Raw genomic sequence first — 25,084 nt, 5'->3', positions numbered from 1 at the left:
GTCTATAATCTCCTCGGTTAAGGATTGATTTGATTGGTTCTCAGGCAAATCATAACCTGTATATCTATTCACATTTATGATATTTTTAGCGATGTACATATTATTACTTGAGATGCGAAGTTAAGAGCTTCTTGGTAATTTTAATTGCTTGTATATATTTTGGCAAAATTTGTATATTTGTATATTTTTATCTTTTAATTGGAGTTTGTGTGTGTGTGTATATATATATATATATATATATATATATATATATATATATATATATATATATATATATCAAAGAAAAAAATAAGAAAAAAAATTTCTGGAGAATTTGCTCCAATTAATATATGTTCCAATCATTCTTGTAATATTTATAGGAATACATATTTAAAAGGGTAATTATGTAATTTCAGTACAAATGAGTATATATGTACAGTTGCCCCTTCCTCACTCCTCGTGGTCTCTTTATTTCGTCCGTCGCCGGCACAGTGGCTCTTTCGTCCCTTTCCCTTCCCTTCCGTTTCGATGCCCTCAAATGGAGCTCGGCGAAACCCTAATTCGAGACATCGCTCTCTTCCCCGCGGTCCTTCAGCCATCTTCTTTGCTCGATCGCGAGTTTCCATGAACTAGGAGACGGATCTGGTCGCTTAGCGTTAGGTTTTGGCCATGGCATTGAACAGTGACCCTTTCGTTCCTTTCCCTTCCCTTCCGTTTCGATGCCCTCGAATGGAGCTTGGCGAAATTCTAATTTGAGACCTCGCTCTCTCCTCCGCGGTTCTTCAGCCATCTTCTTTGCTCGATCGCGGGTTTCCATGGATTAGAAGGCGGATCGTTCGCTTAGCGTTAGGTTTTGGCCATGGCATTGTCTCACACGGTGTTCGGGCTGCCGCTTCGGTGCGGGAGCGTCGGGAATGCAACTTTCGAGGAGAGACGGAGGTCCTTGGCTGTGACCGGCGTCGCATCTCTTGCTTGCGGCAGGGAAAGAAGGGTCCTCAGTGAGCCGTCTCCGGAGGCCAAGTCTCGTACTAGCCGCATGGAGATCTCTGGTCAGGCAAAGATGAAGGTGTTGGAGGCCCCGGCCATAGAGAATGGGCAGGTTCGAGACAGGGTGGAGATTCCTGTGACTTGTTTTCAGGTTGGGAAGTTATGCAAAAAAATTCCACACGTTTATTAGCATTATGCCTTAAGATCTTCCATTATTACTTCATTGATTTGTTTGCAAGAGAAATTTGATTGCTTTGCGCTTTGTAGAATTCAAATATGTGAAAACGACGTACACTATTCAAAAGAATGCATATATTAATATGTCAAGGACTTCCATGAAACTCGTTAATCCTTATATACTGATAAGTTTGTGGCACAGATCTTTGTACATCAGAATGCAAGATACGCAATTTGAGTTCTGGAAAGGATCAGTATGATAACATCTTCTTTAGGCTTTGCTTTTAAGATAGATATTTTAGATTGTCTTCTCACCTAGGCCCAGTGTGTGCTGATATTACTTATAAGTTCTTGTTTGTTTGTTTTATGACATTGTATATGTTGTAATGTTCTTGGTTTTACCTGTGTGCATAGTCAACAAGAGAGTCTAGGTTGATGAGAAGGTGAGGTAAGTGTCCCTATACATCAGACAGCATACAAGCAATAAAAGAGGAGACATTCATGAGCTTCACAAATTAGATGATGGATGGAACACGTGGATGTTCTTACAATGTGTTTCATATAGGGGATAGGACTTATCTGCTCTCTTTCGCTCATTCTTTTTTATGCAAATGCCTTAACAGGTCTTGGTTGTCACATGTCCACATAATTCTGGCTAGAGAGGAGTTAAATTTCTGAGAGAATTTGTATGATTTAGGAAGGTTATCTTGTTTTGATATTTAACTTCAATGATGTAGAAAGTGACATATAAGAGAGGACGAAAAATAGTTGATCAAGCTAGCAGTTAAGATCATTCATTTAACTTATTTGAGGTTAATGAACTACAAAAACTTGATTCTTCAGTATTTTTTTATATATAATAAGGAGACTATAACATATTAAGTAGATGTTTGGTTATATCAAATAAAATGCTGCTTCTCTGATTATCAACATTTCTTGATAAACTGATCTTTAGATCCATTCATAGTGCTTACTTATCTGCAAATAATTTACTTCTAAGGGCAAATAAGATGTGGATGAGTGACATTTCTCTTGAAGATTGTATAATGATTCTGATGAAGAACCATTTTCATATAACAAATTTGATCATTCATGATAATTTTATTGGACTTACCAAATGCCACCTATACGACCTAGACTGCCAATTCTGGCTGATAGTCATCCTAGTAAATCATTGAACTGTAATTACCATAGCTAAAACTTCTGATGTGCCATCGAAGTTGGCAAGTCTAACAAAATGTTCTGTTTGTTCTATCCATTAATCTATATCATTGTGAAAAATGTACAATCTTCCAAGTGCGGAATTATGTAGATTATTGCAATCAAGTATAACATCTGGACCTTTTCACAAATGCCAAACTTTAAAGCCATCTATATTGGATTTGTGTATGCTAAACACTACAATGGTGTCCTGGATGTCACTAGTTTTGCAGCAAGGTTAATGGATATAGGAGTTTGTATCAACATCAATCGTAATTTCCTACTGAAAGCTAACAGATGAAAAAAATGAGTTGGAGAGAGATGCATACTACATTCATGGAACTGTTGCAATTATTAAGAGAATCATATCCTACAATTTATATGTTCTTAGGACTTCTTTTTGCTTCTTGATGATTAGTTATGGAAAAATTCTTTGGTTCAAGTTGAAGTCACGTCCATAATCATTTTTTAATGGATAATAAAGCAGAGTCTCAAGGATATATATATCCCTGATTATTAGATTCAACAAATTTGCAGCTCTTAGGTGTTACGGTGCAAGCTGAAAAGGATGAGATTGTCAAAGCAGTAATGGAGCTGAAAAATTCAACAATTGAGGATGGATACACTGCAGAAACAATTGTTTCTCGGAAGGTACAAGATAGTGTTCTTCACTATATATATTATTGTGTGATATCTGAATGTTGTATTTGCAGGATCTCTTGATGGATGTAAGGGATAAACTTCTATTTGAACCAGAATATGCTGGCAATATAAAAGAGAAAGTACCGCCAAAATCTTCTCTTCGAATTCCTTGGTCTTGGTTGCCTGTTGCTCTATGCCTTTTGCAAGAGGTAAAAATTTTATATTTTATAACCTATTATGTTTAGTAAACACATTCGCTGGGAGCTTAATTACAAAAAGACTATTTTGACCATGAACAGCCATTGTCATAATCTGAGAATGTGCTAAATTCAAATGTTTTATAAACTTGACACTCCTGCAGCATTGTACTTCTACATTTGATGACATGGGTTTGTATTTATTTGCTACAAATAAGTGAGCCATTTAGAATTTCTTGTACATTTTCCTGATATCCTGGACTTGTAAGATGTATTGCATTTTTATATGTGTGCTCATGTATAAATAGTTATTTAGTAAGTTGTCCTAAGTGCATTCATATTATGCTGTGTGAGTATGTCATTCATTATGGGGTTACTATGCAATATCCTATCAAGACAGATTGAAGCATGACAGACTGTAGTAGACATATCAAGATTCCACGTGGCTTGAGAAATCTAAGTTGACATTATAAAGTTTATAACTTTCACAACTTTAAATAGGTCAATCCTTGGAGGTGTCTCTTGATTCCTGCCCCAAAAGTTGTTGTTTGTTAGTTAAACACTGACTATGAAGTGCAGCCCCAATCTCTTCTTCCACTCTCCTCCTCGTAAAACACTAAAAATATAGAAATTCTCTTTTTCTCTTCTGCTTCCTCACTTCTGAGAAAGAACCGTACTCTGTTGTTGTTTTTGTACCCTAACTGTTGATTGCATATATCTCTTTATCAACTCTGCTGTCCTTGGTTTTCTTGTTGAAGATTGTGACAGGAAATTGATACTTAAATGCAGGTTGGAGAAGTAAAGTTGGTTCTGGAAATCGGCCGAGTAGCTTTACAACTTCCTGATGCTAAGCCATATAGTCATGATTTGCTTCTCTCTATGGCTCTAGCTGAAGTAAGATACATCAGCAAATATGTTATTATTTAATTGTTTGCTGTACTGCATATATTTCATTTGATTTTTTGGTATCTCTTCTGCAGTGCTCAATTGCAAAGGTTGGTTTTGAGAAAAACAAGGTATCTGAAGGTTTTGAAGCTCTTGCACGGGCCCAGTATCTTCTAAAGAGCAACGTCTCTTTAGCGAAAATGCCATTGCTATCACAGGTATGTATCTTTCCCTTGTCTGATTCAGTTTATGGTATCGATATGAAAATGACTGATCATTTGGAGCACTTCTTAGGTAGAAGAATCTTTGGAGGACCTTGCACCTGCTTGCACGTTGGAACTTCTGGGGTTGCCTCTTATTCCTGATAGTGCTGAACGTAGACGTGGGGCATTAGCAGCATTGCAAGAACTGATTAGACAGGGCCTAGATGTTGAATCTTCCTGTAGAGTTCAAGATTGGCCTTCTTTCTTGATTCAAGCTATGAATAGGCTAATGGCTACTGAAATAGTAGATCTTCTTTCTTGGGATACTTTGGCTGTTACTCGCAAGAACAAAAAATCAATCGAGTCTCAGAGTCAAAGAGTTGTACTCGACCTTAATTGCTTTTATTTGGCCATGGTCGCTCATATTGCTCTTGGGTTTTCGATGAGACAGAATGAGATGGTATTGCCTCTTTGCTGGTGACAATTATCTCTTCTTGGCATAGGCAGTGATGTATTTCTGTTTATGTTCTCATGCAGATCACTAGAGCAAAAGCCATTTGTGAGTGTTTAATTATATCAGATGGAGCAGACTTGAAGTTTGAGGAAGCATTTTGTTCATTTCTTCTTGGGCAGGTAATTACATGGATCCTTTTTTTATCTTTCCTACATGTGTTTATTTAAGTGGGTCTATCTATGCAGACTGGGGGCATGGAGACTGTTGAAAAGCTTCTGCAGCTTGAAACAATAAGGAGTTGTACTTCACAGAATTCACGATCTGGTATGAGTGGAACATACAAGGACAAGGGCACTGTGAACCAGACATTGGTAGGTACTTCATTGTCTGTTACCTTCTATGTAAATGTAACTGAAAGAGCACTGTGATTCAGTTCTACGAATGATGTTAACTTTGATAATTAACAAAAGTTGCTAAATTTTCAAGATTTTGTGTTGATTACTACCAGCCTTCAGCATTTTTCTGTATGATAATATAGTCGATAAAAGTGATGACTATCATTTGTCTGACTCTATTCTTGATTTGGATGTTTCCTGAGTAATATTGATAATTAATTGTGAATATTTTGCAGGAGTAAATCAAACAGAGAGTTCATGAACTTACATTTTCAAAAGACTTGGTCCCTTATTAGGACTTAAAGTTGTTATGGGCAGATTTGCTACTTTTTTTTCAAGTAATGAAGATATACCTGGCCATGTTTTCACATGTTGCTTGGGCATTAGTTCCAGAATTTATATGCTATGACAAAAGACTTAATTTTTCCTTATGCGCTAAGTTAAATTTATGGAGTCAGTTTAGGTTATCATGATCAAATAGCCTGTACTAGCTCAATTACTAGAACAGAACAAACCTTACCCATGTGGGTGTAATTATTTTATGGTAGTAGTTTGCCCAGACATAATCATGCACTCTTTTGATTTCTAGCTTTTATAGATATATGTATTATCAAACTCTGCTCCTTTTTGTCTCTTTGCCACTTGATCTTGACTTCTGTATTATGATTGAGGACTATGTGGGTTTTCTGACTTCTGTCATAATCTTGTGGGTTACTATCTCTTTGATAGAAATGCTGATGCAATTTATTTTTCTATATATGCTTTTAAATATTGAACATTTAAATGCACTGTACAAGAACTTAAATTCTTGCTGACACAAGGTGCTTATCATGCCTTTGATGTTTTTCCCTACTAAGGCTCTAGGTTACTGAATTATAGCCAGAATATTCAATGATTGCAAACTTTATATGATTTATTAGGGATTATGATGGACATCTCAGCTTTCATTTGGGGAAGAAACCCACTGGTTTTCCAGGGGCATTTGTGTTGGCACCCAATTGCTTTATACGAAATCAAACCAGCTTCAATGTGCTAATGCATATGATATCCACCTACGTTTTGTACAGAAATAGGAAAATGAAGGGAGAGTAATATAGATGAATGACGTAGATCGAAAGTTCAAAATAAATAAATTGGTTGATATTGCTGTTTTAGATTTTTCTTGTTTTATCTTATGCCTGAAATATTTTGTTTTTAACAGAGTAGTTCCACCAACTAGTATTGACACAAAACTCAAAGTTATGACTAGTTGATGGTGTACCCTTCTGTTGCTATTTGGTTTTTAAAATATGATTATTTTGGTTAGTTATACTTGTGCATAACCTCATTATTTCATGAAAATTTCCTCATCCTTGCATTCACTTTGTGCATGTTTAGGTATATTTATAGGTCCAGTTTAAAAATTGGAACCCATAGAATTAGCATTTGTATCCATTGTTGAATTTCCTTCTTGTATCATCCATTACTACTTGGTACATAATGCATGGCTGATGCTATTCTTAGGCACCGAAGCACTTTCTATTTTTAAGGATCGCTTGCACCTGCCAATGCTCCAATGATTGTATTGTTATCTGTATATATATAAGTTAATCTGCCGTAGAAGTTTCTCCAATGATCTATTCTCGAGGTTTTTAATGATTACTTGCTAATTGTTGGAATCCATGAATGTTTTCATCTTTATGGTTGGACTTGTACTGCAAATTGTGTCAGTACCAAGAGAAGTGGGGTTTGATTGTTTGTAGAATCTTCTACATACTCTAATTCATTAGTCTTTTCATGGTAATCATGATGACGGGTAATTTTTCATGCATTGAAGTTTTACCTGAAAGTCAACTGGAAACAATGGGCAATCTAGAGTTCCTTTTTATCACACCTTAAGCTAAGCCACAATTTCATAAGCTATGTATGAGCATATAGTAGCTGATTGTAGAGCTTGCATTAAGGTTGAAATTGTCTTATGCCAGAAGAACTGCTGAAATTTACCAGGAAACTTGGCTGAAAGACGCTGTTCTATCTCTCTTTCCGGATACACGAGATTGCCCTCCTTCTTTGGTGAGTCTTGGAGTGGATTGATGTCTGATAGTGCGAGGTCCTTTATGTTGGCAAGATTCTAATTTTTACAGATACAACATAGGCCAACTTTTTCGGGAGCCCAAAGCGAATTCTTAGCAGTGGCAACCAGAAGAAAATAGGGACCATGAAGACACTTCCTTCAGCCGGACACTATGTATCATCTTTTGGTCTTTTAGTAGACCATCGAACTTCTGGTGCACAATCTGCAAAGGTTAATTCAACCAATAATTTGGGAGAAGCTGTCAAGCAACTTGCACCAGTTAATTTGCAGAGCCAAATGGCAGTTGGTAAGACTAATGGTAATGCTAGCTCGCTATCTTCTCAGCTGAAAAGAAATCTTGATTTGCATCATCAAGGTTTCTGGGAAAGCTGGCTTAATAAAGGAGATATAACAGGAAAGGCTGCCTATATGACGCTTGCCGGATGCATATTATTTGGTGCATTTAAGCTGCTTGCTATGCAATTTGGTCATCTGAAAATGCCACATGAATTGAAATCAATTAACCATTGCATTACTAGTGAAGCTGCTGCTTTGAGTCATTTTGCTGGTGGAGATAGCACATCTGCTTTTAGAGGTAGGGATATAATGTGGCAGTTACGGAAGCTTTGGTCAATGTTCAGCCAACGCCTTGAGCATAAAATTAGTGTTGGAAGCATGCAGAATGGGTGGCCCACCGATCTCTCACCTTTGTCTACTTCTGCTGGTTTTATGATACATAAACGGCACATGGCTCTTGAAGAAGCAGAAGCACTGGTCCATCAGTGGCAAGATATAAAAGCTGAGGCATTAGGTCCCAGTCATCAAATTCAATTGCTGTCCAATATTCTTTCCGAAGCAATGCTTTCAAAGGTAAGTTTTGAGAGGACATCAGATTATTATTATTATTGTTGTTATTATTATTATCATCATCATTATTATTATTATTACTACTACTACTACTACTATTATATTATTATTTATATGTGCCATCATATATATTTTTTCTTTGATTCGGATTCTGGTGTATGTCATTGTCAGTGGCAAGATCTGGCGAATTCGGCAAAAGCCAAATCCTGTTTTTGGCGATTTGTTTTAATACAAGCCTCTATTCTGCGTGCTGAGATAGTATCAGATGGAGGTGATGATGAGTTTGCTGAAATCGAGGCTGTGATTGAGGAAGCTGCTGAACTTGTAGATGAATCTGAGCCAAAAAAACCGAGTTATTACAGGTTCTTCACAAGACCAGTATATCTAAAGTCCAATATGTATTATCCTTAAGAACTGCTCATTTGTTTATCTACCACTCTATTCGCAGTACATACAAGGTTCATTACATCCTGAGAAGGCAAGAAGATGGTTCATGGAGAATTTGTAGAGGTGATATCCAGAATCAAACATGATCTACTCCCATGATAAATCAGCTTATCGGTCAGGTATCTTACAAAATCATCCTTCTTGCGATTGATTTAGGCACCATGAAGAGGGTGGTTTAACATTATCCAACTGTACAGGAATAATGAATCTTATGGTCTCATTTTCCTTCAGATGTCTCAGCTGGCTAGGGTTTGTGTATAATGTTGCATACATGTAGGTTGACTGATCATACTCATGAACTGACGACATGTCTTTGACCACATTTATGCCTTCACATCTCTCTATTGATTCCCTTTCCTACTACTTTTTATATGTGTATGTTTGTCTTAAACTGGATGCATTCATTATACTACTGGATATATGCATTGCCATTCTTTGTGTCATTCACAGTATTGCACTTTTCAATGTGCTCTTGTTTTCATTGAATTGGATTGGAAGAGGTAGGGGTGTTCAAATTGAATTGGATTGTTGAACTGAATTGAAGTCGAACATAAATTGAATCGGTTTAAAATCGATTTAAAATTGGTTTGGTCTGGTTCGGGTTTTGGAGACTATAAAGGGTCTTTAAATTGAACATAAATTGAATCGATTTAAAATCGGTTTGGTCCGGTTCGGGTTTTGAAGACTAAAGGGTTTTGATTAAGGAGTATATATCTTTTTGATTCGGTTAATCAATTTGAATTGATCTTAATTAAAAGATATCGGATTGAATTTATTATTCTAAGCTTTTAATTGGTTTAAATTGATTAATTAAATTGATCTAGAGGTCTAATCTTAAAAATGACATGGATTTAATTTGATATTTTTTATCATGTTAGTTCGATTTGATCAAAGATTTTAATTCCATTCAATTGAATTGAATCAGTTTATTTTAAATACATATTTTTAAAAATTATAAATTGACTAATCGAATCAAATAATCAATTTGGATTATCTTACTTTAACCATATTAAATCGAAAATACGGTTTGGCCTCAATGGTTCAGTTCGAATCGATTTGAATTACCCTTGGGAAGAGGCGCCGAGACATGGCTTCCTATGTCGGTAATGATACCCCTCAATGGGTCTTCCTCGTTCGGGTGCGGGTGCTACATCTTCTTTTTCATCTACACCAACCCACCCCACCCATCCTCATCCACTGTCCACCTCTTCACCGTGTTCCGCTCATCCACGAATTCGACCGCTACTTCAATCATCACATTGTCGAGCCACACCTTCTCTTCGTCCCTTTCCACGGCTTCTTCGGTGAATTCTAAAACAGGTTCGACTTCGCAAGCTTATAATTAATTCTGATATATGGTTTTGGTGGTGTTTTTCCTGGTGACGGATCCAACCTCAGATTTCTTTTTAATTATGCTTGCACATAATGTTTTTCAAGAACATGAATCCATTTTTCTTATTATTGATCCAATAATAAGATTTTTATTATTGGATTCATAATAAAAAGAAAAAAAATAAAAAAATGTGAATTAATGATTTCTAATAATGCATGGAATACATTATAATATTCGTACAATTCAGTTATATGTATGTGATTACGACAAGCCATATTCGTGATGCAATTTATCTGCATGTTCGTTCATCACTGATTCTTTTTCTATATATGCAAGTTTTTTATCGGATTGCACATCATGCAATCTAAGCAAAACCAATGAATTAGATTCGTGACAAAGGTTACATGGATGTATGCGCCAGAAATGCTCATCGTTAACAATATTCAAATTGATCATCTCATCCTAATTCATGGTTACATGACGATCACGCGAGAGTCCATTTCCCGTTTGCATACATGTTTGTCGAATTTATATTTCGTTTCGACATTTACATGAACATAGTTTTCTTTCTAAATTAGGTGCTAAAATAACTTAATCACATGCCCACATGCTTTCAATAATGTCACAGTAGATCATAATTATTGCAGTATACACACGAAAGGCAACATCCCAAAGAGGGTGTAGTTCCACTAAAGCTTAGATTATTGGAAATTTCAAGCAACCATAGATCATGCTTGAGGAACAAATATCCATGTTTTTGAGGACTACAAGAAATCAATCAACTGAAGACCAGAATAACAACATAAAACCATATAAAAGCAGGATACATATCAATAGTTCCTAGATTTGACTGGAGGTTATACCATAAGAAAATGTCCATCACATGTTATCTTTAAGGCTTCCAAAGAATGGTGGTTTCAGCAATCATGGAGGTCACAACATAAGGATCCATGTTGGAAGCTGGTCTTCTGTCCTCAAAGTATCCTGGTAACAACACAGCTCAGTAAAATAGGGCAGGCAAAAAGACTCGAGCAAATAACTGAAGAGTCAAACACCTGATTCAGAATAGATTTTAGAAGGAAATAATTGATCGATGGAAATCTATATACCTTTGCCATCTTTTTCTGTTTCACGTCCCACGCGAACCGATGCTCCACGGTTTGCAACTCCCTGCAAGTCCAGTGGATAGAATCGTAATCGCCTATCATATTGCTACCAAACGTTTATAAATTATTACATGGAATCAGTCTCATCAGCATTTTAAGGAACATGATTGGAAGACTAATCATCAATTATCTCCAAAAATGCTCAATAAATGCAGATGAAAGTATTTTATAGTTTGCATGGCTTACCTGATAGACCTAACTAGAGAAACAAAATATTAGGTTGGAGTTCTGTATGGCCTACTGCTAATAAATGGAGCCTGATTGAATGCTCCACAGAACCAAGTGGAGTAGTAGGTTATTTTGATTTAAACATATAACATTGGCATATATTTGCAGAGCAACGAGTGGCAACATAAGCATAACTCTAATTCAAAATTGTCAGTATATAGTGATCTTTTAATGGAATGTCATTATAAAGACCAACATTCACATAACCAATACTAAGCTTCCATGCATTATGAAATGTACAACTTTTACTATGTTCCTCATTTGTCCTTGGGACTGGAAACAATAAGGCAGAAATGTAGATTCCAACAAGTACTTTATCATGAGTGGATAATTGGAATAATGATTTGATTCACAAAGGAAGCAATATGATTTTAGGTTGCATCGTTGATAAAAGAACAGAAAATAGATTTGGTTCAATGCACTGTGTATTACACAGTAGAACCATAAAGCTAGTAGATAAGACAAAGCCCATTGGTGGTGGTGACTAAAAATCAGCATCTTCGACTGCTTATCTTGCAATGGAACACATGAAATGACTTTAATGTTGTTTGAATATTCATTTACAATTTGCTTTATTAATATATGGATCAAATTAAGTTTCCTTCTTAAAGAACCAACCCTGATACTGCAGGAATGTCTTTACCTATCATTGCTCTAAACAATAATAATTTGCTACCCATAAGTTTCTTAGGTGTCATGTATATTTCTAATTTGTTCTTAGTGCTTGTTGCCTTAGCACCACAAAGTTACAGATTATAGATACAAAATAGAAGAAATGTTCCTTACCCATGAAAAAGAGCTGATGTCAGCAGTTTCATGACGACCCGTTAATCTCCTGTCATTGCCCTCACCATATGCAGCAATATGTTCCTTGTGCTTCTTGCTAAGTTTCTCAATTGCCTTCTTAATCACTTCTATTCCACCATCATTTCTCATAGACTTGGTGCTGTTAAGATGTGGACCATGTGAATTTTATGTAGATGAAAACTTAGAATACAAAACCAAGCGAGATGACCTGTAGTTCGTATGAGCACCAGCACCATTCCAGTCTCCCTGGTATCACATCACAGGAATGAAAAGAGACAAGACAGCTCTTTGTTTTTAGGAACTTAGAGGTGAATACAAATTTTCAATTATACTTATGATAGTGTCTAAAACCATAAACCAATTAAAGCACAAAGAGAAAGGTGAAAGTTATATAATGACCTGCATGGGTTTGGGGTCAAAGGACAGAACAGCTCCTGCAATTTCAGTAATCCTCTGCATAGATCAGCACAAGTAGGAAGATTCACTAAGTTGATGGAAATATAGAAACCAATGGCATCCATAATCAGGTGTTTGAGTCACACGATATGTACAGCATCTATATGTACAACATCTACCTCAAGGATGTAGCGGGCTACCCACAACTGATCACCAGCAGTAATTCCAACGGCAGGTCCTACTTGAAACTCCCACTGTTCAATCAAACAAATAAATATAATCAGGGAAGTAACCAAAAAAAGAAAAAAAAGACAACACTAGAGGAATCGACAGAGGTCATAAGATACCAATCTGATCATTTCAAATGAATAAAACATTGAGCTGAAACTAAAGCATCTCTATGAAACTCGAAAGGATTACCTGACCAGGCATCACTTCTCCATTGATTCCACTAATGTTGATTCCAGCATACAGGCATGCCTTGTAATGAGAGTTGACAATGTCACGACCAAATGCCTTATCAGCTCCAGTACCACAATAGTAAGGGCCCTAAGTAAGGATGCAAAAGAAGTCACAACTTCAAACTAAAGTAAAAAGAAGAATAACAGAAGAGTCAAACCAAAACCTAAAGCGTTATCGGGGGTTAATTTCCTAGATACCATTGATCATTATTTCCTTTACCTATAGGCATAATTGTAGCAGGTTACCTCTTTTTGTTGGAAAGGATAAAAGTTTATATATCATAACAATTAGTAGTTCTGTTTTTGAAACCAAAAAAATCCAAATTGGTAGTACTAAAGACTCAAGGATGGAGCTCAAAATACTCAACTGAAGCTGCAACAGAACTCGGAAGCTTTGACTCACTAGTCATTTACAAGTACAATAAACTGATATTTATATGTAAGAAGAAGCTCAGATTGCAAAAAACTTATGAGGAAAAACATTATACTTAGTAACAACATTAGGGTCTAACCTGAGGACCAGGGAAGCCACCAACTGGCCATCCAAGGGGCCAGGGAACATCCCTCTGAAACAGAGTGTACTCTTGCTCGATGCCATACCTTCAACAATGATGAAATGCAGTTAGGACATTATATATCATAAAAGGGTAAAACTTCAAGAAATCAACAAGATCGGTAACTAATGTCTTAATAATGGCACAATATTATATGTAGAGAAATATAGGCTAATTAAGTAATAAATAACCAGATCAATCTAAACTGATGAAAGAAATTTTTTTAGTTTAAGGAATTCACGAGAATGGCTAACATTACACTAAAAAGCAACCCACAATCTCCATCTAAATCATCTAGTGGAATCACACAGAAAAATAAAAATATATCATTCTTTTCATCTATCTCAAATTTAAAGCCCATGAAGCCTAGCAATTTATAGAATCAAATTCTGAAACCATTTTTGGGAGAATACTACTCTAAAAAGATTACCAGGGCTCCTCGGCTATCACATCAGGGTGGCTAAAGATCTTCTGCGCGTTGAACCTTTTGTTGGTAGGGATCGGATCCCCTGCTGGTGTATACGCATCACACATCACCTAGTATGCATATATCTATCCCATCATTCCTCACATACATCAAAACAAAATTTTAATTGTGCTTTAAAGAGATAATTACCAAAATATTGTTTCCCCTCCTGAATGGATCCTTGAATATTGCCTGAGGACTAACCACAACATGAACAAGGAAGCATAAAAGAAATAGAACATGATTAGGTATCCAAGAAAACAGGAAACCAAAGATAGATTTTGCATTATGCTACATAACAGAAGACATTGCACTCACTGTACGATGACTTCACTGTTATCCCCTGGAGCCTGACCCGTACTGGATCCGTCGTAGTTCCACTTGGGAAGCTTGCTCGGATCCGACACCGGCCCCGGTAGAGTCTAAGTTACCCATATTACAAACCATATGTTACATCTTATGATGAAAGATAATGACCAAACGAAGAGGAAAAACGAAGTGCAAACAAACCCTGGCTTTGCTCCTCATGTCCATGCCCGATCCGCCGATCCTGGAAGCACATACAATGATCGATCAGGACCTATCAGTGGAAAGTAGCTGAAGTTTGAAGAGGGGATGGTTCGGATTACCATATGTACTCGGCTATGATCTTCTCGGTGGTCTCGGTGAGGTTGAGGTCGAGGAGCTCTCGGAGTAGAGACATGATTCCACAAACAAGGAGGGAAGGATGGCTGGAGAAGGCGGAGATGCGGCCTATTTAAGGTGGTATCCATCGGATCTGCATGGATTCTCGATAGATGGCATTATGATAGCTGAGATGGATAAGATTGGGACCGGATATGCCGGGGGACCGCATCCTCGGGGCCGCCCACCAGGTGCTCGGCGAAATGAGGCGAGTCCTGCGACACGGGGGGGGCTGTGAAGAGGTTGACGTGACACCTCTCGCGCGAGGAGGTGGTCTTCGGCGGACGCGTCCAAGGAAAACGGCGGATGGCGTGCGGGACGAGGGCGCGATCTCGATTTGACCGGGCTCGGGCCTTGGACCGAGCTTTGCGGAGCGGGTGTCGCCTTATCGGATCCTGATCGAGAGCTAAAACGGTGAGCAATCTTCTTCATGTGAATCCTGCAATAGGGATTGCAAATATGCATGTAAAATTTCTGATAGAAAATTGCTATCACATAATGGAAATTATTTTATTATTTATTCTACTCCTTATCAATGTATTAGGTTTAAAACCACCGAGATTAGATGTCTCCTCCGAAATCTAATCATGATTGTTATGCAAGATGTTTTGTGATGTGATCAAAACTAAAATAAGTACAAGGATATATAGTTTCTTAAAAAATAAGAGATTTTTTTTATAATATTTTGATTTCTTTATCGAAAGGAATCAATAAGTTTTTTCAAAATCCAACTTTATAATTATTGAAGAAAAAAATTATTTTTTAATTAAAAAATATTTTGACATTCATAAGTGAATTTGAATCTATCACTTGTATAACAAGAACAAGACACTAACTCGGCAATCAAATTATAATAAGAATTTAACTTCGAATGTGACATTATGAGTTAAAACAATACACGAAAGCATTGCAAAAGTATAATTACAAAGTTTAGAATTTTAATGATTGAATGCAAAAGTACGACTACTACGATACAATTTGATGAACCTAACATATTTTAGTACCCTCATAAAATAGTTGAACATTAAGGTAATATACAAAATTTGGGATGCAAAACTGTCTACCAACTCGAATTGGGATTGAAATCTGGAGGCATTGAACAGCCATCATTCTCCCATGTTATGAAGCCTTGAACCCACATTGCCCTTCGAAAAATGTCTGGATTAGTGTCAATTGACATATTGATGATTCAATCAGAAGCTATTAAAGTAAACATGATAGATACCATATAGTACTCACATAACGATTGCTAACTTCAGCCAGCAGTACCAGTCCATTAGAAACCTGCACATCAGAAGATCCAACAAAGTCTTCCTTGCACCCGGAATAAATCGTAAAGCCAATTAAAGGATTACCTTCATGAAGCTAGACGACCGAATAAGATTCCGCTGAATACAAGAGCTCCGAACCACTTGTTTGAAACAAATCTATTGCCAAGGAATTTGTGCTGTGGTCAAACTTCAATGCAACTTGACATTTAGAATGCATAAAAATTTTTAGGAAGAACATCAGTCCACACACGTTCAAGATTCAAGATCAAGAACTTCCCCTTGGACTTTTCTTTCTTGAGGTTTGGGTTACATCGGTTCTAATGGCTTTCTTGTTCTCTTGAGATGAAGATTACTTTTGATAGCAAAGCTTGTCATTCTTCCTCGTGGTCTTTTGGATTTCTGAGTTATTCACTTGTTTCATGAGCATAAATTATTACCAAAAAAATAGATTTTGTATTTAAGGTTTTCCTGCTAACTTTGGACATCCTGAACCAAAGTTAATCAAAATTGTTATAAAATGGCCATGATACAATCTGCACAATTGTATCATGTTAGAAACTATGACCTACTAAATACTTACTTTCTGTTACAATCTGCACGATTAGACAAGTCAACAGTCAATATCTGCCATCCTAATTGCCCAGCAGCAGCTACGAGAAATGGATAAAATGGCCATGCTGCCCTAGGAAACGTAACCATGCAATCAGTAGAGTCCACAAAAGTATCATATATGAAAGAAAGGAAGAGCAAAATCAGGATATACCAAGCTCTGCATTATATCCGCTGAGAGCTAGATTACTTATGCATGCAATTCCAAATCCTGTAATCCAGTACTTCGTGAAACTTCCAAACCTCAATGCCGTTGATTTAACACCCACCTTTTGGTCATCTTCCTTATCCTGAAATTAAACTTTTGATTACATCAGTATTACTAAGTAATAGCAATGGTTCTGGATTTGTGGAGAACAAAAGCATACTCAAAAGTAAGCTCACATGAACAGTTACCTGATGTGCATATATCGTATCATATACAAGTGTCCAACAGACACCAGCACCATACATTGGCAGGACAATTGCAGGATCTAAGCTTTCTTTGACAGCAGCCCAGCCTAACAAAGCTCCCCAATTGAAGGTCAAACCTAAGTATGCTTGAGGCTGTTACAGTGTAGCAAAAAGTAACATCAACTTCACCTACTCATATATGACAACACAGTTGCAAACTACTTTCTCTATACATACCCAAAATGTCAGTCTCTTCATAAGAGGATACGAGAAAACCAGCAACAGAGATGATGCACCAAGAATACGGCTACATTAGAAAGGAGAAACAAAATTACGACTGTAGAGTACCACAAAATAAATAGAAGTTTCATACTTTATAGAAAAAAGTTCTGGCAAAATGCATACCAAAGCCTCCAAAAGAAAATTCATCATAATCACAAAACGTACACAACAATTTTTGAGAATATAAATAATACTGTAGAAAGCTGCACTTTGGTCCAAGATAAGGGAACCAAAATTATCATACAGCAGGACTACAGGAGTTATTAGAACCCCAAGTTTGGCAAGTTAATTTTCTGATGTAACATGATCCATAAGATCCTTGATATTCATGGATGGCAGGTTTGGAAGTATTGTCCACATCCTTCATCCAAAACCAGAATAATAGCTCGTGAAATGGCAACATCTGAACATCAATTATCAGCAGAACAAGTTCCTTATTTATAGTGGCCACTCTACGTCAAGGAATGAAATTTTAAGTACCAAGTTTGGTCCACATTGATGTCCCGACACGTGGGGAAAGGGGGAAATAAGAAGAGAGAAGAAGGAAGAAAATTGAAGAATAAGAGAGGAGGAGGAGGAGGTAGAGGAGGCAGAGGAGAGGAGAGGAAAATATCAGAGATGAGGAGTCAGTGACAATATACATGTGACAGAGGGGGGGTGGCGGAAGTCGGGCGACAAAGCGGAGATGGAGAACAGGCTCATGACTCCTCACAAGCCCTAAAAGCATCCGGTTTGACGGTTTAGAACCTTCAAAAAAAGAAAAACAGCCTATCATCTTTAAAATGAAAAAGACAAAACCAGACCCCACCACCCAAAATGGAATGGTTCACTTCTCAGTTCACACCTGGAGCGTTAAATACCAGCAGTCCAGACCGGATCATGCAAATTAGGATTTTCTAGATGCAACAGAAAGATTAAGGTTCTCCGCCTTACACGTTGCTTACTAGCTTCCACATAAAACTGATTTAACAAATCTCTTCATGAAATTGGAAAAGCTCTGCAGCACAGGGCATACGAACTTGACATATTTTACTTATCATTAGATAAATAAGTATACGCAGAATCCATTGCAGAAAAGTCCACACGTCAAAAGCTCAGAAGGTTATACTGTGTATTGTTGTTATTGACAGAATCATTGAGGATAATGAAATAGCATCATTATGAATATCAAATAATGTAGACATGAATGTCATCATGAAATCCTGCCCCAAACTTCTCAACATAACCCCACCGCCCTCTCTCTCTCTCTCTCTCTTTCTCTCTAAGCAAACACATACACACACCCCAACAGCCAATCATCAAAACCAAAGAGAATGAAAATGATAAACTTTCCTTTCTCCTTGTCTTTATCCACAACACTAAACCTGAATCAAAAACCAACCATATCCCGCCCTTGCAAATGGTTCTTTGGCCAATTGATATGCTGTAAAGTTTTCTACTTCTTAACTGTTCTTTGACATTTTACTTGCCAGTCTTAATTCAAATGTTGGGTTAAGTCTGACACTAATCTCTTATACAACAATAACAATAGCAACAAAGTCTCAACTATTTGGGGCTGGCTACATAAATCTTTTGCCGTCATTAAGATTAATCATATATTTAGTTAAGTTTAAGAGTATTTGAATATTTATTTATAATTTTTATTAAATTTTTTTTATCTCCCTCTGCCTTCCCTCATACCACAGATCTCATTATCTTTCACATAAAATATCTAGTTGCAAAAAAAAAAAAAAAAAAAAAGATTTAGTTATGACACCCTTGAAAGGGTTTCATTTTTAAATGTTTTATGCAATTTATAATTAAAATTTGACCATTTCAGTGAAACTGGATTTAGTTTTAATCTTTCAGAATCTACAAAGCATTATAAATTAAAATCTACAAAACAATTTTCTTTTCTTTTTTTTCCAATTGGCTAAATCAACTATTTTGTTCTCTTGAATTAGCCACCCTCAAATCAAATTTGTACCATGAGGCAGATTTGAGTTAAGACAAACAAAAAACATGGTCAAAGCTGACATAAAAGTTATATTGACAAGATATTCCATGGAGTACAAGACCTGGTTTTTTTAACTATTAGATAGGAATATCTAACTATTTCAAATTTAATCATCTGGATCTCACTAAACAGCTGATAAATACATTGAAACTAAATAAGAAAAAAACTTAACCATGATAAAACTCAGAAGCAACAACATCTAACTGTTTTTGGAAAGGGAAGGTTTGGTATGAACAGACACAAAAGAAAATTGGATTTCTTGTAAAGATAAAAGATAGATTGCAGAAGTAAAAAAGAAACCTCCAAGTCCCTGTCAAGGTTTATTGTTATCTGAAAAAAATAACTCGACTGGAAGTTAACTTACAGGGAAATCAAAGATCTAAGTTACCTGTAATTATTGAGTTGTAGCAAAATTCCTAAACCCAATAGAAGTTGAAAACCAAGAAAGCAAAGACCTCGAAATGGTGTCAAAACACCACATGCAATTGGCCTATATTTTGTTCTTTCAACCTGCAGCATGAAGGAAAACTCGTATAAGTTTTAGCATAGAATTGTCAGCAAGCATATATAAAGTTAAGAAACACGGTCGTTTACTTAAAATTATAGTGTGGTCACTAGCCATGGTTATATGGCAACTAATGCATAACTTAGTGTCATTAACCATAGAAGTTAAAATCAAAAGAAATAATATAAGAAAAGTGCTATATTTATAAGCAAAATATATTGCACTAATCAAAAAATTCTACCAAGCTGATGATCTATATGTTGAGGTACCTGTACCTGCTACAGGAAGAGCTTATGAAAGTTCAGTAACATTAAGTAGATAAGAGAACAAATCTTCCCTTTCTCTTGGTTTCATTTATCGTTTTTTTTATATTTTTTCAACATGAAAATTTATGGAGAAAAACAATAGAAGAATTTACCTTAATATCAATGTCACGGTCAAGGAGGTCATTCACAGTGCAACCAGCACCTCTTAGAAGCACAGCTCCACAACCGAACAAAGCCAGCATCTTAATGTCAGGGAGGTTTCCAGGGGTTGCTGCCAGAGTAATTGACCTAGATGTAGTTGCAGTTAAAAGCTTTTTAGGGCTAACTTAACCAGATTCTAGATTCTGAATATTCATTTATACACACATATATATAAATAATACATGTATATGATATAAAGATTTTAACTAAACAATGGAAGTTTTTGCATAAGTTCTCAAAATTATATGAAGAAAAAAGTATAATGAGACATAAGAAAAGAAGCTTCACTTAACAAGACTCTTTCTACTCTTGATACCACAGTTTAAGGTATATATGTCTGTTTGACATCTGCATCATTAAAAAATGATCCAAATTTAGTCAATTTCAGGCTCCATGGCCATAGAATTGGTTGGAATTGGCTCCGGAGCAAAGTGAAATCACGGATTTTGGTCAATTCTAGGTGATTCCACTGTTTCAAAACAAGAAAAGAAAAAAGGGCGGAGGAGAGGAGTAGAAGGAAAGAAAGAAGACAAAAAAAAAGGAAAGGCGAAGCCTAAGGCAGTACGATTACGACTGTAACAAAGAAGACAATGCTCTACTACGACTATGACTAGTAGGACGATCAACGTATTCCCCTTAATGCGAATATGAATTTAACGTAGTCAATCACACTGTAAAGTAACCTAATTAAAAGATCAATGGCTTCAACAAAACCGACAGCAGCTAATTCACAAAGCCCTCAACGAAGGGAAACATTGTGCAAGAACATATTCACATAAATATCAACGGATCAATCACGAAAATTTGTGACTGGAATTGTATAAAGAAGGGGGAAGAAACAAACAATACCATCCGCAGGGCCAGGCCAGCAGCCAAGTCCCGATAGGTTTATCTAGCCGCGCGAGGAGAGCATACGGACGCACCGACACCGGCAAGTACGCATCGACCCACGACGGCGGGGCCGCCGTTCCGGCTTCACCGTCAGGCGACCGGGGCCCACCATCCTCCGGGGTGCTCCCGGAGGCTCCGTATATCGAAGCGAGTGACAGAGAACGGGGGAGTCCATCGAGGAGCGTCGGCGGCCGCGGCGGCCACGAGCGGGGGTGCCTACGCGGCGGGATCGGAACTCCGAGCTCACGGGGGCCGGTGAAGGGTTTGTTGGGGTTCTGACGCGGAGAGGAGAAGGGGAAGAGGGAGGAGAGGTCGGCGGGCGGTGCCCACCGGTGGCGCTTCCGAGCGGCGCGCAAGAGCCACAGCGCCATGCCCCTCTAGTCGTCGACGCCCCGGCGCTGACCAAATTAAGGCGGGCCAAAGATGGAAATGGGCCGGATCCAAAATTAGAGCTACTTAAGACCCGATCTCTAGTGCCGCAAGAGACGAGATCACCTGTTGGAGCCCAAAGCAAGATTCAGGGTTCTGCTGCAACTAAACTCGGTGGAACCCACGGCATGCGAATCTTATGCACTTTCACTTCCTTGATCCTCGAAGGTACGGACGAATTTTATTTATTTTAATATCATCGATTTTATTGACGAAAAATATAACACGTGACAAATATAAAAACGAAATATAAAAAAATAATTTGATGTACAACCTTGTTGATGTCGACGGAGGAAGATGACAAGTGAGACAAGTGAAAACGAAATATAAAAATATAACATCCACGACAGAGGAAGATGAGACAAGTGAGACAACGAGCACGGCACTACTTTGCCTCATTTTCCTTATTTTGTGTCACTTTACATTTGTGTCAGCACAAGAAGAGGAAAAGGATGGAGGTGAGCATCGCACTATTCTATCTTCTCTTTCTCCTTTGGCTCCATCCGAGACGACATCAAAGAAGGAAGAGGTAAGGTATATGTATCGACGTCACACCACTCTATCTTCTCTTTTCTGCTTTAGCATTGCTCTGCATCTACATTAGTACTAGAGAAGGAAGAAGAGATAGATGAGGTAGGTGGATAGAACGGTACAACACCAAAGAAAGAAGAGGACGAAAGTGTGGCATCTATGTCGATGTAGCACCGTTCTGCCTCCTCTTTCTCCTCCAGCATCATACCACTCTATCTTACATGCCTCCTCACTTGCCTCATCTTTCTCCTCTGACACTGGTATAGATATCACACCTCCCTCCTCTTCCACCTTTGTTGTCGACATAGATAGTGCCATAGAAGGAATAGGAGGCAAAATGGTACGGCACTCACATCTCTTCTCTTCGTCCTCCAATATCGACGGAGATGCATAGTAGCATCGAAGAAGGAAGAGGAGGTAAAGCGATGCAATGCCAATGTAAATGCTTCACCTGCCTCTTCTTCCTCTTCCAACGTCAACGTAAATATCTCATCGCTCTGCCTCTTTTTCTTCTCATCATGTTTGGATTGACATCGGCAAGATCGATCATCGTGTCATTCTCGTCGACCATTATCATAATAGTTACCCATGGTACCATCGTCCATCATCATCGTTTAAATTATATTTTTGATCATCGTTTCCATACCATTCATACATATATTATCATGCGTTATATCTTCCGTTCATAAAACCAACAATATTAATACAAATAAGATTAAATGTTTGACTTTTATAACTATACAGATTTTAATATAAATTTTTTAATTATATGAATCTGAATATTAAATAGATCTAACTAAAGGGCTAATATGTATTCATAATTATTATTTTTTTATCCTTATTAATTATCTTTTCTTATAGTGCTGTCATATTTTGTAAGTCACAGTAATCTCCAACGATAAGATGTCATATAAATCTCGATGATATTGTTCATTCAGTCATATACCACATGAAATCTTATAGGGGATGAAATAAATGAGAGAGAAAAGGGAGAAAGTAGACAACAACAATTATAAATCCTGAATCCCACGTGTCCAATGTTGATGGAATGGAGATAATTAGCATATCATATATCTAAAATATTGCATTTGCGATTAATTGGCATCAATTGAATTGAAATTTGAGTCGATTTGGTCACGTTGGACTCCAAATCCGTTCGAACCCAACTGGACCCAATTAAAATTCGCCCAGTTCAAAAAACCCTACGCTTTCGCCTTCGCAGCAGACGGTGCACGGCAAACATGGCGCTTCGAGTCTCCTCTCGCCGCCAAATCTCCTCCTTTCTTCTCCACTACTGCCGCTTCTCCTCCTCCTCCTCCTCCTCCGCCGCCGCCGCCGCTCCCCGGCCTCCCTACGACCCCGAGATCCGCCGCCTCGCCCGCCTTCGCCGCTTCTCCGACATCGAGTCGCTCCTCGAGCCCCTCAAGAAGGACCGCGAGAACGCCTCCTCGGAGCCCTTCCTCGCCTCCGTCGTCGCCTCCTACGCCTCCGCCGGGATGCTCGACCAGGCCCTCCGCACCCTGGACGAGATCCCCCGCCTCGGCTCCCCCCGCACCGCCATCTCCCTCAACGCCCTCCTCTCCGCCCTCAACCATTCACCCCGCCGCTTCGGCCGCCGCCGCCTCGTCCCCGAGCTGTTCGCCGACCTCCGACGCAAGCTCTCCATCGCCCCTGACGCGGTCTCCTACGGCATCCTCGCCAAGAACCACTGCCTCGCAGGCGAGGCTAAGAAAGCCGTCCCGATCATCAAGGAGATGGAGGAGAAGAAGATCGAGGTCACTGCGGTGATCTACACCACCATCCTCGATTCGCTATACAAAGAAGGCAAACCTCAAGAGGCCGAGAGGCTTTGGAAGGAAATGAATACCAAAGGGATCCAGCCCGATCTCCCTGCTTATAATGTTCGGGTTATGTACCGAGCTTCCCATGGGAAGCCAAAAGAGGTCCTTGAACTGATCGGTGAGATAAAGTCCGCGGGGTTGAAGCCAGATATCATAACTTACAACTATTTGATGGCCTGTTACTGCAGTCATGGTAGATTTGAGGATGCAAAGAAGGTCTACAGGGAATTGGAGGAGAAGGGGTGTGTGCCAAATTCCTCGACTTGTAAAAGTTTGGTGTTGGCTTTGTGCAAAAAAGGGGATTTCGGTGGAGGCCTGGATGTGTTCATGGATAGCATGAAGCATGGCAAGTTGCCTGATTTAGGTTCCGTGAAGCTGCTGGTAGAGGGGTTGGTGAAAGCTTCTAAGCTAAGGGATGCAAAGAGGGTAGTTGGTGGATTGAAGAAGAAGTTCCCGGAAGACTTCGTGGGGGAGTGGAAAAAGTTGGAGAAGGTGGTTGGTTTGAGTGCTGATGAAGAGGGATCTGATAACACGATGACTGCTTAAAATTGAGGATTATTTTTTTTCCATTTAGCAAATCTTATGGTGGATTTTGACGATCACAATTGAGAACACAGATGTTGGTCCTTTAGTTTGTCATAAAGTGGCTGGATAGTGCTCTAACTGTGTTTTATACTTCTATTCTCTGATGAGGTATGAAGCTTCCTTTTCGTGTCTTTCCCATGCTACTCTTTTAAGGCTGTTTGGGTTGCATCTTTTGTGATTTGGTGGCAGTGATGTTGTTTACTTAATGGGCTTGATTTTTGAAATAAAGGTAATACTTGATCTTTGTTGTACTTTTGATCTGTTAACATTAACTTACCACTTTTCAGGATCTACTTATCTATATTGTTTGTTTAATCTTGGTAACATGTCTCTGAATTTTAATCAAGGTGAATAAATATGTGCCTTATGCAATGTTGGCGAACTGATGAAGTATTTGTAGTTAAGCCTTCGTTATTTGCTTAATCCAGAAAGTTGTGTTTGTGAATCTACCTTCTTATCACACATGTTTAGATAGCCAGGCTTCCAGAGCCCATGTTATTGAAATGCAATCCAAGGGCTTGCTTTAGGGAGGGACCAAATGGTGTAAACTGTTTGCTTTTGACTAACTCGGTGAAGTCTAGCTAAGTTCCAATCAAATATGTTTCTGGTGTTGGTTTAGCATTAAACAAGTCAAACTTCTCTCTATAGATAGCATGACAAAATTCACAGTATATTAGAAAATACATACTGTGCTGTTACACCT

General features: G+C 38.1%; 4 protein-coding genes across 7 annotated transcripts; 2 read left to right on the top strand and 2 right to left on the bottom strand.

The window, feature by feature from the left end:
- The first annotated feature begins 441 nt into the window (after positions 1–441).
- LOC135628702 (plastid division protein CDP1, chloroplastic-like) lies at positions 442–8,929 on the top strand. 2 transcript variants are annotated; one of them, XM_065135532.1, is made up of 13 exons: positions 442–1,117; positions 2,881–2,994; positions 3,057–3,194; positions 3,972–4,076; positions 4,163–4,285; positions 4,362–4,730; positions 4,808–4,903; positions 4,970–5,095; positions 7,106–7,171; positions 7,254–8,042; positions 8,211–8,401; positions 8,488–8,605; positions 8,684–8,929. In XM_065135532.1, the coding sequence occupies exons 1-12, from the start codon at positions 839–841 to the stop codon at positions 8,570–8,572; spliced, it is 2,481 nt and encodes an 826-aa protein (XP_064991604.1). In that variant the 5' UTR covers positions 442–838; the 3' UTR covers positions 8,573–8,605; positions 8,684–8,929. The 2 variants fall into 2 exon arrangements, with proteins under 2 accessions (XP_064991604.1, XP_064991603.1); XM_065135531.1 differs by having other exon boundaries at positions 443–1,117; positions 8,488–8,929.
- Positions 8,930–10,447: 1,518 nt separating this feature from the next.
- LOC135628703 (glutamine synthetase nodule isozyme-like) lies at positions 10,448–15,824 on the bottom strand. The gene is made up of 15 exons (XM_065135535.1): positions 15,807–15,824; positions 15,646–15,726; positions 14,527–15,020; positions 14,408–14,447; positions 14,216–14,319; positions 14,048–14,096; positions 13,862–13,968; positions 13,390–13,477; positions 12,837–12,965; positions 12,596–12,670; positions 12,420–12,473; positions 12,229–12,266; positions 12,000–12,159; positions 10,929–10,989; positions 10,448–10,803 (listed from the first exon to the last, which is right to left on the bottom strand). Exons 3-15 carry the CDS (start codon positions 14,598–14,600, stop codon positions 10,712–10,714), a joined length of 1,071 nt encoding a protein of 356 aa, XP_064991607.1. The 5' UTR covers positions 14,601–15,020; positions 15,646–15,726; positions 15,807–15,824; the 3' UTR covers positions 10,448–10,711.
- LOC103985232 (4-hydroxybenzoate polyprenyltransferase, mitochondrial) lies at positions 15,422–21,430 on the bottom strand. 3 transcript variants are annotated; one of them, XM_065135534.1, is made up of 10 exons: positions 20,954–21,430; positions 20,056–20,191; positions 19,521–19,642; positions 17,092–17,161; positions 16,858–17,007; positions 16,616–16,751; positions 16,433–16,529; positions 15,937–16,008; positions 15,821–15,865; positions 15,422–15,739 (listed from the first exon to the last, which is right to left on the bottom strand). In XM_065135534.1, exons 1-8 carry the CDS (start codon positions 21,364–21,366, stop codon positions 15,939–15,941), a joined length of 1,194 nt encoding a protein of 397 aa, XP_064991606.1. In that variant the 5' UTR covers positions 21,367–21,430; the 3' UTR covers positions 15,422–15,739; positions 15,821–15,865; positions 15,937–15,938. The 3 variants fall into 3 exon arrangements, 2 of the variants coding, with proteins under 2 accessions (XP_064991606.1, XP_009401152.2); XM_009402877.3 differs by having other exon boundaries at positions 15,422–15,726; XR_010492949.1 differs by lacking the exons at positions 15,422–15,739; positions 15,821–15,865 and having other exon boundaries at positions 16,433–16,534.
- A 1,718-nt stretch (positions 21,431–23,148) lies between these two features.
- On the top strand, positions 23,149–24,512 carry LOC103985243 (small ribosomal subunit protein mL103 (rPPR7)). The gene has a single exon (XM_009402891.3). The coding sequence runs from the start codon at positions 23,197–23,199 to the stop codon at positions 24,340–24,342; it is 1,146 nt and encodes a 381-aa protein (XP_009401166.2). The 5' UTR covers positions 23,149–23,196; the 3' UTR covers positions 24,343–24,512.
- Positions 24,513–25,084: the final 572 nt, after the last annotated feature.

Source organism: Musa acuminata, chromosome BXJ3-1 (genome assembly GCF_036884655.1).
Source record: "Musa acuminata AAA Group cultivar baxijiao chromosome BXJ3-1, Cavendish_Baxijiao_AAA, whole genome shotgun sequence".
Classification (NCBI taxonomy): domain Eukaryota; kingdom Viridiplantae; phylum Streptophyta; class Magnoliopsida; order Zingiberales; family Musaceae; genus Musa; species Musa acuminata.
The sequence above is the reverse complement of the archived record's forward strand: the minus strand, read 5'-3'. Positions and strand labels throughout refer to the sequence as shown.

Bases quoted from the DNA above. Each gene is read 5' to 3' on its own strand.
- LOC135628702 (XM_065135532.1), top strand. From the start codon at position 839: ATGGCATTGTCTCACACGGTGTTCGGGCTGCCGCTTCGGTGCGGGAGC. The intron at 1,118-2,880 runs GTTGGGAAGTTA...ACAAATTTGCAG, and splicing joins TTCCTGTGACTTGTTTTCAG to CTCTTAGGTGTTACGGTGCA. The intron at 4,904-4,969 runs GTAATTACATGG...CTATCTATGCAG, and splicing joins GTTCATTTCTTCTTGGGCAG to ACTGGGGGCATGGAGACTGT.
- LOC135628703 (XM_065135535.1), bottom strand. From the start codon at position 14,600: ATGTCTCTACTCCGAGAGCTCCTCGACCTCAACCTCACCGAGACCACC. The intron at 14,320-14,407 runs GTTTGTTTGCAC...TGGGTAACTTAG, and splicing joins ACATGAGGAGCAAAGCCAGG to ACTCTACCGGGGCCGGTGTC. The intron at 12,671-12,836 runs GTAATCCTTTCG...TTGATTGAACAG, and splicing joins GAGAAGTGATGCCTGGTCAG to TGGGAGTTTCAAGTAGGACC.
- LOC103985232 (XM_065135534.1), bottom strand. From the start codon at position 21,366: ATGGCGCTGTGGCTCTTGCGCGCCGCTCGGAAGCGCCACCGGTGGGCA. The intron at 16,530-16,615 runs GTATATCCTGAT...TTCCTAGGGCAG, and splicing joins CGGATATAATGCAGAGCTTG to CATGGCCATTTTATCCATTT. The intron at 16,009-16,432 runs GTAAGTATTTAG...CCTTGGCAATAG, and splicing joins CGTGCAGATTGTAACAGAAA to ATTTGTTTCAAACAAGTGGT.
- LOC103985243 (XM_009402891.3), top strand. From the start codon at position 23,197: ATGGCGCTTCGAGTCTCCTCTCGCCGCCAAATCTCCTCCTTTCTTCTC.